The 18,840-nt window shown below is 43.7% G+C and overlaps 1 protein-coding gene across 1 annotated transcript in view; it reads right to left on the bottom strand.

The window, feature by feature from the left end:
* The window catches only part of fbn2b (fibrillin 2b), a 56,589-nt gene extending 38,084 nt beyond the window's left edge, over nt 1-18,505 (bottom strand). The window contains exons 1-6 of the mRNA XM_026305084.1: nt 18,413-18,505; nt 15,265-15,592; nt 8,696-8,778; nt 8,333-8,434; nt 2,149-2,244; nt 1,647-1,742 (exon numbers count right to left, since the gene is read on the bottom strand). Of these exons, the coding sequence (XP_026160869.1) occupies nt 1,647-1,742; nt 2,149-2,244; nt 8,333-8,434; nt 8,696-8,778; nt 15,265-15,446 (559 nt within the window). The 5' untranslated portion in view covers nt 15,447-15,592; nt 18,413-18,505. The remainder of the gene's footprint in view (nt 1-1,646; nt 1,743-2,148; nt 2,245-8,332; nt 8,435-8,695; nt 8,779-15,264; nt 15,593-18,412) is intronic.
* Between the last annotated feature and the right edge of the window lie 335 nt (nt 18,506-18,840).

Below are 18,840 nucleotides of genomic sequence, written 5' to 3'. Positions count from 1 at the left end.
CCAAACTTAAAATATTTTGGAGGTTGCCTAATGCACAGTGGCTCTTTTTTTGTCACTAATATGATTCTTTAGGAATTACACAACTAATTGTCAAATTAAGAGTTATCCATGCTGCCCCTGTGACTACCTGCAGATTCAGCGTTCCACCAACTCCTCCAGCACCAGGGCTGTTTGTACACCCTCCACCAGGCTTTGTGTACACAGCTGGGGAGACCATTTTCATTTTCACCCTGTCCCACCCTTCTCTCTCTCTCTCTGCGCCTCTCTACCTTACTCCACTCCTCATCAGGAAATGTCCATGACCACTCCACAAAGAAAGTCTATGTGGTCAGTCCTGTGGGGATGTTGGGGAGGGAAGGCTGGGGTGTTTTTTTGCCAGATGTCTGCAAGGCTCCCTCAGACAAATGTAACCGCCCAACCGTTTATTCCAAGAAAACAAGACGCTGCAGTTTCATGGGGAAATACAGAATGACGAAGGTTGAAGAGTGATAAAGAAGCTAGAAATGAATTTTATTAAGTGAAATGCACCAGGAAAACAAGAAAACATAACAGTGGACGACTGGAGAAAGGAAATGTAGGGCAACAAGGGAGGATAGTGCTTAAAGGAGTTTGTAGCTGTTACACAGCTCGTATCAGTGGGTAGGAGAAAGAAACCTGAAGACAGGCTGAGATGAATGAGGTGGGTGAAATTAAAGGCCAACTTCATCTGCCTGAGTGTTTGTAACAGCAGAAGGAGAGGGGCTGGAATTTGGGGGTCAGGGCGTAAAGGTACAAGTCCTTCTGGGAAAAGGTGAACTGAGGTGAGCAAAAATAAGTGCAGCCATAAATTCAGAGACTTTTTTTTTTAACCACTACGGGACTGTAACACCTACGTCCAACAGCCTGCTATCACTTCCTGCCACATACATACCACAGGCCTGTGTTCAAAGCCCAGGAGATGAACGCCTACTGTCTACTGTCTGCTCTGACTCTGTGAAGTCATCCACATTAGAAGAGCCTGCCCACTCTGAAGTAACAAATAAACAGAGCACATCAGGACTGATAGGAACATGCATTACTGAACACCCACATCAAAGTTTCATGGGCTGATACTTTCCATAACACATGTATCGTATGTGGGGTTAAAAAGTGAACTGATAACAGGCAGTGTCGCATTTAATCCGACTGCTTGGGCTTCCTCTTCTATGCAGCCAGATCTTGAGTGCGTTGACTCCCAAACGAGATAAAGCCTATTTCAGGTTTCACTCAGAGGAACCTTCTGAATACAGTTTTTGTCGTCATTACTCACCATGCTAGTGTAATTGTTGAGAATCAAACTGGACGAAACATCCAGAGTATAAACAAATCCCAGGCTCACCCGTACTATCTAAACCACATGTTGAGGAGTAAACCAAAGGTTTCTACACCCCAGAACGTCCGTTTAAGCCTCATTGGATAAAAACTGTAAATGGAAAATTTAAAACTAATAAATTATAAATCATCTTGTGTGGCTCTACTGATAGTGAGGTCACCATACCCTGAAATATGAGCAATGAATGTGCTTAGTACGAAGTGAATGTTAAACCTACAACAATAAAAGCCTAACAGGACATATCTGTCCAAGACGAGTGGACAATCATAACGTGACAACGACAATGAGCGCTCACCTCTCTCGCACTGCGGGCCAGTGAAGCCGTAGACACAGGCACATCTGTTGGGTCCGATGCAGCGTCCCCCGTTCTGGCAGCCGTTCTCACACACAGCTAAGGAGAGGAAACAAAATCCACACTGTGTCTTTCCCTCACTGATCTTTCATTAAGCTTCAGATGACTTCATTTTAGAATCACTTGCATCAGGTATAAACACATGTCGTATTGTGTATTTGAAATATAAACATATGTGAGGATTTTCGTTGATGACATCGATCCTGTAGACAGGAACATCAACTCTGTTCACATCGTGTCTCAATTTAAACATTGCTTTAATAAAAAAAAACAAGATTTGCTTGTGCTGGTCCAAATATATGACGAAGTGAGGACAATTTGTAGGATTTGAGCCACTACTTATCTCTCTGAAGACAGTCAGTGTTTTAACTATACGTGTGCACTAAAGCCCAGTGCGCACACACATTCACACACACATGCTGTGTCTGCAGCAGCTGTCACTCACGCTGTCCACAGTGGCTGCCGGTGTAGCCCTTGGGGCAGGAGCACAGGTCCTCTGCACAGCTGCCTCCATTCATGCACCTGATGTTACAGGACTGAACTGTGGGAGGGACAATCGGGACGATGGGACGGGTTGTGGAGTGGAAAGACAAAAAAACAGAAGAATAAACAAGTGAGGGCAGAAACTTTAAGAATGAAAATTAGGCAGCCTGTGTTTTATGAAGTGCCCCAAGCTGCAACATTTATCAGAAGATCGATAAAAGATTTTACCATTTAAAACCTGCTATTATCAATCAAATGTTAATTAATTGATCAGTCACAGTTGACTTCTTGGTTAAATTATTACCCACCAAAAATCACATTAGGAGTTGTTTCTCAGCCTCTGAACATTAAAAAAAACAATGGTAAATATAACTTTCACTTGAGTTGGTGATTTTTTGGCAGCTTTAGATCAACAGACTGGGCTCAATGGACCCCAGGCCACAAAGCTAATCAAGCAGACTGGGAATAGGCAATAAGTCAAGCCAGCTGTAGTCTACAGTCAGTCAGTAAGTCAGGAATTTGCTGAGAGGTGAGGGAAACAGGGTAAGAGGGCTGAGAAAGAAAGAGTGGGAGAAGATAAAAAAATCCAAACATAGCAGGATGCACAGAGGAGAGAGAAAAGGTGTTAACGTTAAAAAGTCGGTAAAGAGGCCAGACGTGCTGCAGTGGTATTAGCTGTTATGATATGAAGCAGGGCCCTGTAATGGCTGCCAGATTACCCTGCCAGAGTGTGAGGGGGCCACGCTGACAGTCTCCAACATGTAGCTGCAGCTTTTATAAAAGAATCTAATTGGTCTTTTTGGCCGACAGGCAGCTTTCTGCTGAGCCAGCCTTTTAATAAACATGAGAGGACAAGAGACACCAACAGTTCTGGGCTGTAATCTCCCACTGTTTCCTTGTATTCCCTTTTTCTTTCATCCCAGCGCCAGAGAATATTTTATTCTTTAGATGTCCTTTCATTTTTCTTCCATTTTTCCAACATTCTATCAGTGTCATTTATGCTCTTCTCTCTAAACCTAATCACAAGTTCAACGTTAATTTCCTCTGTCTATCTGGCCCTCTCTCTCCATCCATCTGTTTATGTCTCTTTCTCTCTTTAACATTTCTGGCATGTGGAGCTGTGCAGCCGAGGGGAAATGACTGAGCTTCCTCATAGCTCAGTTTGTCTAATGAGACCTTCTGAGTTCGCACACTTGCCAACACGGGATATTTCAGCCGCTACAGTCCACCCACCTATTCTGACTGTACCCAAACAAACTAAATACGACTTGTGTGAGTCAGGACTGAATATACTTTAAGGCAGCTTTTCATTGTGATCACCCACGCCTGCCTTACTGGCAGCTTACACTGCATACAGTAGACTTCAGTTAGATGAGTCAAAGCACAATAGCACAAATCTTGGACGTAGACCCTGTTGAGTTACAGTAAATGCTGAGCAGAGATGGAATTTGCTGAAACTGTCAACAAAGCTTTCATTTGCTCTATATATTTAATGCATCTAAAGTCCAGAAGGAGTTCCACTTAACATTTTCATGTGCAGACTCCTGGCGGTCTCTATGAACACATTTGGCAGAAATTATTTTTCGTCTGGATTGCGCCTCACGGCAACATATGGCGATAAATTAAAACTAATAGTATGGGACACTGGGTCAGGCTGTGATTATAGGTTAGTTTACTGATGCAGTGTCTCCCTCTTCTCATTCACTCACACAGGAGATGGGTCTGGTCTTCCTCTCAGGTTTCAACCTCAGCTCTGTTTTAGACATGAGGTTAATGCTATACACTCACCGGACTCTCTTTTTTCACTCATGCCAACAATTGGAGCAGTGATGTGAAACATGCATAATGATTGGACTGAGTGAGTACAGTTTTCCCTCCGGTGAAACAAACCGTGAAGAAAACTGTTCCAATATGCTGCAACCCGGACTCCCCCAAAGCTGAGGGCATCTTGGGTGAACTGGTTCATTTCTCAAGTCCTCCTCCCCTCAAAAATGTATTTCTAAATAGGTCAAGGAAGCATGTGGAAAGACTTTGGTGAAGGTAGGCGCAGACATGGCTGCAACTGCCTCTCTGACCACGTCTCTGCCCTCGACAGCAGAGCATGACGGCACAGGTGCTGGAAAGATGGAGAGAGATTGGAGGCATACAAGTGACAGTCAGTTCATGTCATGTGTTTTCTCTATAACAGGAATTAGATGGAGGAAGGAGGAGGAGGAAGCAAACAAGTACATTTGGAGGCAGGAGGAGATGATCTCACTGGTTAACTTCGCTCCATCTCATGCAGGTGGAGACAGAGGGTTTGCCCCAGTGACCTGTGCCTGGGAAGCTGCACATGCAGAGCAGCAAGATGGGGTGTGTGTGTGTGTGTGTGTGTATGTGTGTGTGCGTGTGTGTGTGTGTGTGTCTGAACCCTCCACACACAGAGTGAAAGAAGCTCGGTGTGGCTTCACGCCGCCACAATGCACCTTTGTATTCTGGTAGTGTCATCGGTGAGCTGCACACGTCTGGGTGTTTTTTTTTTAATGAGAAATACAGGAAGTCCAGGCTTGTGTGCTGAGTGTGTGTGTGTGTGTGTGTGTGTGTGTGTGTGTGTGGGTACACGTGTGTCTCATGGAAAACTGATGAACTTTATAGCTGTGTGTTGTCCTGATTTACACACACCCTGGGGACCAATGAGAAGTCAGCCACGGTTTCAATACGAATGAGAAATGTAGTGAAATAGGAAGCTGAATAAAATGCTGTCAAAGCCAAATGCAAACAATCCTGCAGTGTGATTTCAGTGGAGTTAACTCTGTACCTCGTTCACCAATATATTAAAGTCAGGAGATACTTTCCCAGTGAAAAGAATGAGAAAGTGTGTCCAAACCTGTGATTGGTAGTGTACATACAACAGCACAGAGCATTACTTTCCTGCATTACTGAAGCACCATGGCTCATAATTAAAAATACTTTTCTCCGCTTTCCCAGAACTCACCAGTCAAGAGCCAGTAGAAACCCGTCAATCTAGAGACAGCTGTTTCTCAGCATTAGGAGAGAATGTCCGTCATTACCCTATGCAATCCTCAACACAGCTGCTCTGCTATAAACTGTGAGTGTGTTTATTACAAAGGTGACTTACAAGGCCGGCCCTTGTTGTCTAGGAAGTCACATGGAGCTCCAGGTATTAGAGAGTAGATACGACTCATGCTGCACCAATTGTGCTTTTCTCTTTCTGGAGATCTGTAAATGTATAAAGCTCTGCAGGCTATCCACACAAATGCATGCTTGTATTGTTTATGGTAGACAGCAAAAAAATTACAGGAAGACCCATAAATACGAATCGATGACCATCTGTGTGGACACAACAATAATCACAAACATAGATTATAAGAAGAAAGTGACGAATGTGTTATAGATTTATGGAAAACCTCTGCATTCCACAGGCAAGTTGCAAGACATAAAGATGCTATCTATAACCTTCTCAAGCGGGGTGCTCGAATCAGGCTGTATAATTAAGGCAGAGGAATCTCCATAGAGCTGCAATTTGTTTCCAACTGCACTAAATTATCCTGTTAAACAGTGGACTCTCTCCAAAAGCTGAATTTGGGAGTTAGCACATTTGGGTAGACAAGATCTACGATGAGGAGTGTTTGCCTTCTCTTGAAATTGCCTAAAGCCTCAGAGACAAATAACGTTGTGAAAACATTTTTCAACTTAGTAATTTGTTAAACACCTAAAACAGTTAGGATGACTCTGTAGGGCCTCAAATCAAAACAAGGCTTCAGAACCAAAACAGAGACAGTGACAAAGACAGTGGAAACATCCCACTACAACAGAGGAGGAGGTCAGCAGTATTTAATCGTAAGACAGCAAATAAGGTGACCTCCACGCTCACGTGGGGTCATTCAGAAGCCTTCAGTAAACTGCCAGGGTGTGAGACTATCCAAGGTCATACAGCTATTTGACCTCTGGCATTCATTAAAGTTCCCAGAGAGGCCAGAGGAAAGTCTTTCTCTGTAATACACACCACTCTAACAGAGCATTCAAATGTCCTCCCCTCTACTAATGAAATGCTGCATGAGTAAGCTGATTAAATTGTGTGATTAAACTTATCGTACAATATCTCAGTAGCTTCTTTTGCCTGCCTGCAAACCTGAAGAAAAGCCAACATAAATCATAAATCAGTTTGATCTGGGTTTGCTGTGCACTCACTTAAAGTTATCACATTACTTTCTTCCATTCCTGCCCCTAAGGGACATGACTTCATAGCTTTTGCCAAAGCACTGACTGTGCAGGAGATCTGTGTGTGTCCTGCCATACAGGTCAGAGGCTGTTTTTCTCTACCCCACCTGATGGCCGGAACAAATCCTGTTTAAAACCTCTGGGTCACAGCCACGTGATGCTCACTGTGTGTATTCTTGTGTAGTTGCATGTTTCCTGTTTGTGTGAAGAGGAGTGTGAGTGTCTCTGTGCAGCTGAGCTGTGTGTTGAAGGCCATAGTGGAATGTGTCCCACTGGGACCGAAGAGTCGACTTTGACCTACTAACACAGTGAAGCTCAACACACTGCATGCTCCTTACTACACACATCAACACATAGTTTGCTAAAATACCACTTAATGGCATATCCTGTGAATATTAAACTCCTTTTAAATCCTGCACACAATGTACTAATCTCACTAACTCTGGGTGTGCAGCACAACACCGCGCTCTCCTCGGTCCACTCCAAACACACACATCCTGGTCTGGAGGCCCCGCAGACTAAGCTGGGGCAGCCCCTCTCTGCTTTAATCCTGACAAACCCTGTGACCTGCAGGCTGTCATGCAGGTCTGGGACTCTTTACACCAGTGTTAGACTGGCTGCAGCACTATTCTGGCTCTTGCGAGAGAAAAATGGAAACAATACCTTTGGAAAATAGAAAAGCATTTGATTGAGTAGGAGCTGAAGCCGCTCAGTGTAACAGGCAACATAATTTAACCACTAGTTTAAAGTGAATCACTTGGTTTCTTTGCCAATCCTCATGTTCGCTAAGGAATGAGACCCTGTAAGGTGACCAGTCGGCTAAATGCTCTCCATGAAGAGGCTTTCATCTGGAAACTTGGCTGAAAGAAGCTGCAAACTGCAAAGTAATCCTGCTGTTTCAGTTGTATTTTTTAAAAAAGCTGACAGTGAAGGAAAAAGTTTGAATTTTGTGCAATAAAAGTTGAACAGCTAAATGATTAGATCAACACAACATTTCTATCTGTCATAACTGTCAATTAAATATTAAGGCCATGCCCAGCGGCTGGTTCACTGATGCGGCTTTTCCACCGTGGCACTACTCGGCTCGACTCGGCTCTGCTCGGCTGTTCGGCCGAGGTGCCGAGCGAGCTTAGCCGATACTAAAATGTGACGTCAGCAAACTGCGGGCCACTGATTGGACAGGGAGCGACGTAATTTGAAGAGTCATGAGCGCGACGTCGGACGCGAGAATCAAAAACGCGCCATTTTTAAAAACCGGCAACAGCGACCGGTTGATTTCCGTTTCCCCGTGTTTAACAGGCTAACGGCTAACGCTGCTCCGAGACCACACCGGGATCTCACCGGAGGTGCGTATGTTTCAGTTTGTGCTATGACGGCCCGGCCCAGGTTGAGGTGGCACGGTTGTAAAGGAAAACGACCTAAACCGAGTAGGGCCGAGTCGAGCCGAATCGAGCTAAAACTGTGTAATGGAAAAGGAGCATTAGCTTCACACTGTTCATATATTGCACTGGTTTTGTTTGCTAAGCTGCTATTTGTACTTGTTTATCTTTTGACTTTATTTATCTAAGTTTATTTTGCATGGCCTTATTTGTAGTTTTTTCCACTGCACTATTTAGTGTTTAGAGTTTCTCTGTGTGCACCGAGTGTCTGAGAGTAACATGTCGATTCTCTGTAATGTGCTCTACATGTCACACGCTTCCTGTTTGTTTAGCTAGTCCGCGTAAAAACAACAACTTTGTGCAGGGTTTGCATCCTGCAGCATTTTAGCTCAGGGCAGGTCCCAGTCGGGTTGATGTGCTGCAGACTTTCTATCTTTGGATTGAATGTCTGTTACCACTTTATGATGGGGTTTAGTACTGTAGGTGAAGATTAGGTTGCTCTATGTGTGTGTAATGACTGGTACCGGTACTGGTACTGGTACTGACCTCCTGCTCCTGCTCCACAGCTGGGAGACAGCTGGCCGTTGGAGCAGGTACATATGTTGGGCCTGGAGCAGAAGCCATCACCACAAGAATTCCTGCAAATTGCTGGAGAGCAGGAAAGCAAGAGGAAGAGAGGAGAGGAAAAGAGAGTGAATTTAATTGGTCCATTAATTTTTCATGTATTCAACAGACAGATAAGATAAGATAAGATGATAAGGTAAGATAAATAAAACTTTATTCTTCCCCAAAGGGAAATTCAGGATGACATAAATTCAGTAATGACATAAGCAGAATATTGCCATGTTATCTTTTCCACTAGGATTTATTGCATCACATTAAAGATGATTTAAAGATGCCATAACTTACGAACAATACACTGGTTCCCTCCAGGCAGAGTCTTCCAGCCGGGACAGCAGTATGAATGGAAGCGAGAGCCGCACACATTGGGCCTGACCAAGACCAAAAGAAAGAACAAACACACTCACTACTCACCCAGACCTCCAGAACATATTTTAGTGAAAGCCCTAAACAAACACACACAGCTATGAGGCTTGTATGACCTCTGCTTTCAGAATAAACAAAACAAACTTTGGCACAAAGTCTCCTCAAGTGATTGATGGAGGCATTTTCAAATATCAGTGGAAGGGAAAGGCATTCAGGGGGCCTACGAGGTTAGGAAAAGCATTTTGTTTTCATTCAAGCCTGAGTTTAAACGTGTAAGGACAGAATGTATAAAAACCTCCTTTCTCCAGTCCTGGCTGTCCTGACAAATAGCAGCATTACTCTCTGCTTCCGTCTCAGTCTGCCCTGATTATTACTGGTGGAGAGGCTGCAGTGAACCTTGACTCAGCCTGACAGATGTAAGAGCCACCACAGCTTATAGAGCGATTCATTGGCCTGACAGGTTAACCACAGAGTTTTTCCTCTGAGGAAACGGCTAAACCATTTCTCGATCTGAGCGGCTCTGCTGACACACACATAAACATGCAGTAGTAGTAAAGTCTCTAGATGCCTTACAAGATTCTGTGAAGAACCGTTTAAATTTTTATCAACCATGAATAATTACACACCAACTTTAGTGCTCAGTTTATTCAGAAACAGAGTAACAATCCCAACTTGCATGGATCCCAAAACCCAAATTTATGTACTATAAGGAAGTGTGCATGAGTCAGTGTGGCCACTCAAGCAAAACATCCCAGGACACTGCATGAAGCTGTTTAACACGCTGAAGGGATTCCAACACTGTGGTTCTACTAATGATATCCTCTGTAACCTTGAGAACATATAATGATGGGTATATCTGTGGTCATCTGCGTTGGTGGTTAGTTGTTTGCATTTGCTAATGGCATGCCGGAGAATCGAGGGACCGCAGCTTGGTACATTGGGAATAAGCCTGATCCAGATGCTCATGGCGAAGTACTTTACCACAGAGATCATATCTCCTTAGTCTAGACAATTTTTGACCTGACCTGACCTGATTTATGACAGTTTAAAACAATGTTAGATTACCTGCTTTACTCTGACACTGACCAAGGACTTGTGAAACTAGACTCCTCCAGCTTTCAGAGATTTACTGTTGCACATCTGTGAAGATGAGGGACAGGTTTTTTAAAAACGTCCCAGCTGGTAGAGCTACAGCAGAGACTGAGATATTCTGACTTTCACTATAGTATGAGTCAAGCTTATGAACTACCCATAATGCAATCCGGTCATAAATATCCTTTTTTCTGCTTGTTGTAAACTCAGTGTCCCTGATCGATAATACAGCTTTGCTGTTAAATATTTACATTTGTAAGCAAATCTATTTTACAGTAACCCTGATGACATCCTGCCCTTCAGCCAGTTTTTCCCAGTGGCCACTCCCAGTACTGCAACAAAAAAATCCCTCAAGTCCCAAAAGCGTTTTCTCTACAGAACAAAATGACGTCTGTAAAACTGTTGATAGGACACTTTGAGCTACACACCAGGTTAATTAGGAGGTTTTATGTTTCTAACACTTTTCCAAAGCCTAGAAAACTCAATGTAATTTTTGCTATGTCATTCCAAAGTAAAGTCTGTGGGCCTAGTGGAAGTCTGTTGGCAGGGGCTGTGCTAATCACATATGCCACACTACATGGAAGCAAATCCAACAGCCTTCAGTGGGAAGAATGGGCCCCATCTTGTAAACCAGTACCCACCACTCACAATGAATCTTAGCTCAAATCCGAATAAGCAGAACTATGCCGTAAAACACCTTACCTGCTGCTAAAATAGTTTTTATGGATTGGCTATTTGACATTAAAGCAGTAAACGTGACAGTAACATGAGACATGACAGTAACACGACAGTTTGAGGTTTGAGTGGGAAATTAAGTGTTAACTCTGAAGTTCCTCCTCCTCCGTTCCTGACCTCTCACTCTTCTTCACCTGACAGTATCGTGATAACCCCAGGAGATGGCAGCTGGGGTTTGAATCTGACGGACGGATAGGAGAGCCCACCTCCAACCACATTAACAGATGGCAAGGGGGACAGCGGAGCAGACAAACAGGTGGGCAAACACACGAGAGATGTTTATGTACATAGAGTGAGTGGAAGTTAAAAGTAAAAGAGCAAAGAGAGAAAAGACAGAAGTGAAGTTTTCAAGAAACTGACATGTGAGGGTTGGTTTTGGAGCAAAAGTGTAAAGGGAGCGAGAGGAACGGTGGTTTGGAGGAGGAAGACAGGACGGTGGGAAAGGAAAAGGGGATCAGTGGGAGGGAAAACAAAACAAGTTTATTTTGTGAAGAGGAGGAAGCAGCAGCAGCAGGAGGAGGAGGAGTGGGAGCGGAAAACAGAGATATGGAAACGAAGGAGAGAGCAGCATAAGCACAAAGAGGCCAGACCGGCGGTGGGGGCTGAATTTCTGGGGCAAACACACAAAACAAACAGGCCTTTGAAAAAATGTCAGAAATGCAAGGAGATGAGACATCAGTGGTCTAACACTTTGGGAGTTTTGAACCTGACTTTTTTACTGTTACAGAAATGGGGGGTGTCAATATATGAGGATTATAGGGTCCAGGTCAGTGCCCGGTCTCCTGTTACAAAGAGGAGGCTTTAAATAGTGAAGTTAAGTAAAACAGAATGAAAGACAACCATAAAAAGGGAGTTTAAGCCACAGGAGCTCTCCTCAATATTGAAAACTCCTCCTGTTCTTAGGGCTCAATCTAAAGCAGATTAACTCTTCAGTGGCCATGTCACAGCCTTTGAAGGTGCCTCCCAGCCCTAAATCCGCCTTATCCAGGGGGATTTATAAAGATACTGTACTACAATATCCATTTTTCAGAGTTCAAAGTCAGAGGCCAGAGGAAATCCTAGAAAATGTTGGATTTGGAGTAGGCAAAAAAAAAAACTAATAATAATATTCATATAAATCAACCTATAAAATGCCTTTTTATGTACACAGTCTGATTAATATTGTCTGATTTCAGCTTTTCAAGTGTGAGTGTGAATTTTTCATATATGACAGCAACCAAATATCTTTGGATTTTGGACCTCTGGTGAAAAAAACAGGCAGTTTGAATAAACGATAATTGGCATGTTTCATTTCTCCTCCACATTGCTGTATTTTTCCACGTTCTTCTTCTATCAACTTTGGCCCCGGGGGCTTCTTCCCATGTAGCAATCCTAAGGGGGGTAAGGGTAAGGCAGTTCAGACCAGCTGGCCTCCACTGACCTAAGCACTAGTTAGGTATAGAGAATGACTACAATCTGTTTCATACGTAGACAGTGACCAGAAGTTCACAGTTGCCAGGGTTCCAGATCAGGTGTCTGAGTTGTGTATGTGTGTGTGTGTCAGTGTACTGGTCAGAGGTCAGAGGTCACCTGCCTGTTATCTGAGCCCCCTCAGGAAAACTGTTATTGTTATTGCAGCCTCTAGCAACGCCTGTTTTCGTTGATGAAGGAATGTTGTGTATATAGACAACAACCCGACTACAAACAGTGATAAGAGTGATGAGTATTAATCAGTGGTGGAAGCTAAGTAACCTTTAACCTCAACACATGTCATAAAAACATTACTGGTACTGTAAACAAAACTGTCAGAGGTAAAGTTCTAGATCACAGTGGTCGACCATTAACCCTGATGAAATGATCATGTTTCCAAGAAAAAGAAATGTCATCACCCAAAACATTTCTTAACTCAAAGCTCATGTTTCTTTGTGATCAGCTATAACGATGTGTCATTTCACGAGAAATGAGTGTAAATCAAACACAGCTCTGTACATAAATAAGCTCATGCCTTTCTGTCTGTGAATGCATCTATGTGTGAGGCAATATCGAGTCAGGGAAATACTTTCAGTTAAACCTCTTTATGGTCTGATGTTAAGCAGCGACCACTTTACTCACAGACCACATGTCAGTCAGCTGTCTCAGATAATCCTGTCCTTAGCCTGCACATACAGTAAACGTAAAGTGGAGACACAATAAAACCTGAAATGGAATCTAATGTGCATAAAACAGAAAGAGAATTTTTTCTGTCACCCCAAATATATATGTTTTTCTCTCTCGTGGTTCATTTTTCCCAGTGTTCTATAAACACTCGGAGAGCTCTGAGGTAAAGAGGTTTGCCCTGAGATGTCCAAAACTGGGAAATTCTTTTATTTCCCTTTATGCCAAGGCAGACTCTAAATAGAGGACCCCGTCCAGGCCATCATGGTGGTACTGACATTATCCTGGAAGGGACGTGAGTAACTGACTTCGGGGCTGACTGTCTGCCAAGCCAGCCAGAGACCAAAGCGTCTCTCTCCCCAGTCATGTTTGGCCAGGCTAGACTAAGTTAATAAGGTGGATGGCTGCAAAAAAAAAACTTGGCTGGTTTTTCATCTATAACATGCGAGAGAGTTTATTAAGTACCGAACATTTAATGCTTAGCAACATTACAAAGAAAGCCAGAACACAAAAGCAAAAACTCTCTTTGCCTCATTCTTGTCTTGTCCTACCAGCCAGACAGTCAGTCACCCACTGAGCAAAGGGAGCCAGTCGGGCAGCCAGGAAGCCTGATCTGATGCCGCCCTTAAGTGGCCTGATGACAGACTGCAGGGTGCAGCGTGCTCTGGCAGCCAACAAATCAGAGCCAGTCAGCAACAGATCCAGCGCTACCAGATACAGACCAGGGGATATGGAGCTCTAGCCAGGAAATAAACACTGTACCCCAGCACAAGCCCAGTGTAATGAGCTCCATTAAAGAAACCTCCCTCCATCTCCCACGCAGAGAATCTATAACACCCATACTGAGGCAGTCCACTGCGACTGATGCAACCCCGAGATAAACGTATCACGGTCGGCACGAGTGAGAACTTGCATGTATTGTAGTTTGTTGGGGTGAATGGGTTCAACAGCTCCTGTGTAGAAAACATTTGGCCCACACAACACAAATCTGTACCAACAGCCAAGAGACTCACTCACTCATCACATGACTGCCTGGATTTCTTCACTCTCAAGTTGTGCTTCGATGCAGTCTGCTCAGATGCACGCAGGGCGAACCGTGATCCTTTGCAGCCAAAGACACTCAAACAGTAATCGAAAATAAATTTAACACCGTATTTTTATCTGCTTTGGCCACGACTCATCACCTGTTTACTTCGGTCCAGAAAATTACCACCGCATGAGCATTTTGTTTTTACACAGGACAAACACAGTAGTGTTTCCAGAGCTTAGCAATGTAATGGAAAAAGTCTGCAGGCTGTTGTCACTTGTTCTCATGAAACTACTCACTACTTGATGGGAATAATATGTTATTGTGCAAGGTCATGTTTCCTCACTCTCTCCACTGGCCACTTAATTTGACAAACTGTGTGTGTGAATCATCGTTCACTCAGATCGTATATTACTGTTTTGAGTTCCATGCCAATTCGGTCATTTATAGTTTACTGAACACAGAAAACGTGTCAGGATAAGTCTGCGACACAGGACAGCAGAGTAGAAACGTTAAAGGACGATGCTGCTCGCTGTCTGAGATTTACTCCGGCATTAATAAGACCCACATGAGGATATTTATTCTGTCGCCGTTACTCCCAATTTCATCTCTCGTTTCCTAATGTGCTCTGCTCTCTTTCATACCTTCCATGTTCTCTGCTGTTCCCTCTACAGCTTTGTCACCTACAGCACTGAAACAAATGCTATTTTCATACCCCGCTGCTCCCCCCTGGGTGCTACTAATACCTCACTTCCTGTGGCTTAGCACTGGGGGACCATAATGGGACAGATGGGAGTCAGATTGATACAATTGATGCAGACACCGCAAACGGACCTCAACAAACCATCCTTTGTATTTTGAGAACTGGCAAAAATACAGTGAAAGCTCTCTGCTATGCTGACATACATGCCAGACCCAAAATTCTGGTGTTTGGATAACAGTGAGAGATTTGAACTGCAGGATGGCGAAGGGACAGAGGGGAGAGGGTGGGGGTTGCAGCTGGCACAATTTATCACACACTCAAACAAACAACACCTTTAAAAACACACACACGTACGTTCATATGTACACACATCTGCCCACATCAGTCCTGAACTACCTTCTCAGGTCCCGCTTTTCACTCCTCATCGTATCATGTGATGTACAGAAAGCTGCTTCTTCCCATGAAATAGCTGTAAATGCACTGGCAGATTTGGGAGCTGCCTGTTAAGGTCGAACATGTACAGTTTTTTTGTTATTTTTATTGAAAACAATGTGGTAGTATTCAGCAGCATAATTTGGTAGGCGGACTTGGCTTTAATCTAGAAAGCACAGCAGCTGAAAAAGAGCTTCTAGGAAAGCAGAGAGGGGAGAGTCATTTATATTTTAAACCTGCTCCAGACACAAATGTTCTGAGTTGTATATGCAAAACCAAACATAATGCACTCTTCAGTGAATGTTTCTCCAGTGTAACATTCAAAAACAATAATGAACTGAACACACACACATAGACTCTTATTCTTACCCTCTCAGAGACTCCTGCCCACGACGTCGAACCCGCTGAACCTCTCTCTGGTCTGTTGTGCTGGTGAAGCGGCTAGCTTGGTACGGTCCATTCCCAGTTTCGCCAAACGCTACATGGACCGCCGCAAAGCACACCACCACCGCCCATCCCAGCAGCACCTGAGCCAGCTTCCCTGCCCCCATTGGTTGGTTGGGCTATCCCTCCAGCAGCTGCACCTCCGGGTTACCGCTCACTCTCTGACTTTCTTTTCACAGTATGGACCCAGGCGGAGCAGAGGGATCGAGATCTGGACCCAGACCAAATCCTGTTGTGCACTCCAGAGCAGGAGCTAGACAGGTGAAGAAAGTAGATGAAGGCTAAACCCAGAGGTACTTACCAAACTTACACTGTGGAAGTGGATCAGCTCAAAGGTTTTGTCAGTCAAGTACATCTTGAGTCATCAGCACCATCCATCATGTTCCTGATGTGCTGATGCAGGGTTGCTGTTTTGTGTAGGTCACTTTGGTCAACTTTTTATTGATACTGTGGGTTTATTGTATCCATTATTTTAGATAGTTCTGTTGTTTATCAATTACATTAAGCTACATTAAGTTTCACCTGGTTACTTTTTCTTCCTACCCATGATTTGCAACCGATGATATTTGACCATTAAACATTATCAGCTTCTCTGTTTAATTGGTGAGTAGTTTTGAACTGCTGAGTCTTACCAGCTATTGTTGTCTTACTTCAACTACTTAGTTGAGCTTTGGCAGATGCAGAGGTGCCCCCTGAGTACAAATACATCATTAATTCACCAGATGAAATCAATTTTTACCCCATGTCCTAACTTTAAAAACCTTGTTAACAGGACGCCCTGCAATTCTCCTATAAAATGATTTGCAATTTAATTAGCCAATGATTAGATTTTTTTGTTTGTGACATGTTTAGTGGTTATTTTGAGAAAAGAGGAAACATATGAGTTGCATGGGGGGGTTGGTGAATAAAGAAGAACATGCAAGGAAATAGAAAAGACATTTAAATCCTGACTGCCAGAAATCTGTTTTCACTAAAGTGCACTTCAAAAGCAGTCACATGAGTGGTTTATCACTCTGCAGACACACAATGCTTTATGTACTGACAACAGACTACAAAGAGAAGAACCACAAAGTGATTTTGCAACTGAATATTGTATTGTTTGCTGTTATTAAGGGGCAATTAATAGGGATACTAATCATAGAAAATCAAAGAAGCTGCATTAAACAAACACTAAATAGTGAGATTGTTATTGCCTAACAAAGAAGTCTCCTGTAGTCTGCTGTAATATATGGATAACATGATGTTTTAAGCATCTTAGCTGTATGTCAGGAATCTTATTTTCAAGCCTCCATTTATCAGCCAAACCTTCAAACTAGTGTTTTCCTAAATCTGTGGTTCCCCAACTCTCCAAAAGGTTGTCAGATACTTTTAAAGAATCATGAGATTATTTGAAAAGATAACTTTAAAAAGAAAAAACTGCATATGTCAAGGTCTGTGATAAGTTGTCATCAGGAGCACTTTGATTAAATGGGTCACGAGCAAAACGAAAAAGTCGGTCATCAGAGGCCTAAAGTGCGTTCGTGTGCCTAGAGGGAGCCAGAGAGACGGGGGAGGTGGTGTAAAAGGACTGTGGCTAGTTAAGAGTTAAATGGTGACATAAAGGTGCCTCTGTCCATCACACATCCCATAATAAGAATGAAGAGTGGTGATGCTTCATCGTTAATGGAAACCAATTACCCCTTCTCATAAAGATGTAAAATTAAATGTCTCCAATTACTGCTCATTATAGTCTGGATCTCTAGATCTAATCATTTCACATTTACTAACTCCATACTTGGCCTCTGTCGTGTTATGACCCTGTCCCAACAGCATTAGGGTATATTAAATTAAAAAACCATCCAGAGTCCAACTGGATTGGACTGCCATGAGGTTTGTTTTCTCTTCTCCACCTCATTATAGACCAGAGGTTTCAGAGTGAAATGTGGGCCCCTGGTGATATATAACGTCAGCGGACCAGCTTCCAGCCCTCCAGCCATAGGTCCAACCGCAGGCTGGACGGAGAAATGAAATATGGCCCCACATCCCACAGATTATTTTAATGGAGGATGCGAGACAGACGAGCAGTGAACTCACTCAAGCATCCAGACAAAAACTTAGAAAAGTTTGGCAACGCAACGGGACATGGTGGGAAATATGTGAATATCTTAGAACTGTCCATGATGTCCCACATCTTTTAAAACATCTCTGAGGTGCCCAGGTTTGTCTCTTCAACGCATCTGCTTTTCTTAAAAACGTTTCCACTCAAACACAAGAGCTGCGGCTTTAGCTGCAAGTGTATGGAGGCGGGATCAATGCTGAACAAAAGAAATGCCTGATCAATTACCGAGCTCTGGGGTCTGCTGAGCGTTTCTCCACCCGTGCTGTCAAAGTAAAGCAGGTAAAGCATCCACCCTGCATTACCAACTAACCATCCAACCACTGCATCCGGCTCTGGGACAAGTTATTCACTGGACTCGTGGTTGATTTGACAAGTAGTTTAAGAATAAGACCAAATGCATAAAGCCGCATTTTGACTTTTCACTATTTCACCGACAGTCTCCAATACCCAAACACCACAGGTCCCATCTGCTGCAGGGGGGAAGTGTAAAACAGCAGTTTGAACAGTTTGTTGAACGACGGATTAGAGTTTTTCCGCGATATCTGAGCTCTTGGGTTCTCTAGTTCTGCGCGTCACCACAACTTTATGAATGGAGGAAAACGCACATCAGCCCCCACACGCTAAACCACGAGTTAATCCCTGATGGGAAACTACTTTACTGCTGCTTTTTAAAATCCACTTCACCCGCCAGGAAAGTCGGACTCCAACGAGGCGAGCAATCAAATGAACAACGTGACTACCTGCCGTTATTTTCCTGAAAAGCCGGTTAAAGAAACATCCAACTTCCACGCGTCTCCCGCAGATGTTTAAGGGTTTTTTTATCCACCTTTGAGCGTCTTACCGTGATGTGCAACCACCTCGCTACTTAACACACATGCATAAACACACAACGGGCTTCACAAACAAAAGTCACTATCAAAGCAAGTGATAACTTGGAGGTCGTGTCGTCGACACATCCCTAACGCACAACGGTACCTTGCAGCAGTTGGAGTGCCTTGGCGACGAGGAGCCCAGAGTCGGAATCTGAGACGGGATATGTGGCCCGGAGTGGAATATTGAACCACAGCCTTGTGAGAAAAGGAGAAAAGTTAGGGAATTGCCCTGTTTGGGATAGGGGAGGGGACACAGGCAGAGGCAGAGAGGGGGTAGTAACGGACTGCAGGACAAACCCACATTCCTCAAGACTCCTAGAGTTGTTATAACAGGGGCCAGGCAGCTAAGCCTTCTCACTGTGGCTGACCTGGCTTCACTATCATCAGCCTGCAAGAAACAGTCCTTCAGGCTACCTGGGTGATGAGATAAGAGTCACACCAGAGAAAACGGTCTTTGATGGCTGCTGAGCAGAGTTTGCATTAACCCCAGGCTCTGGAAAGTGAGTCAGCAAAGACATTAATAGGTTAAAC

This window comes from Mastacembelus armatus, chromosome 4 (assembly GCF_900324485.2).
Source record: "Mastacembelus armatus chromosome 4, fMasArm1.2, whole genome shotgun sequence".
NCBI classification, from domain to species: domain Eukaryota; kingdom Metazoa; phylum Chordata; class Actinopteri; order Synbranchiformes; family Mastacembelidae; genus Mastacembelus; species Mastacembelus armatus.
This window is presented reverse-complemented; position numbering and strand designations above follow the sequence as displayed.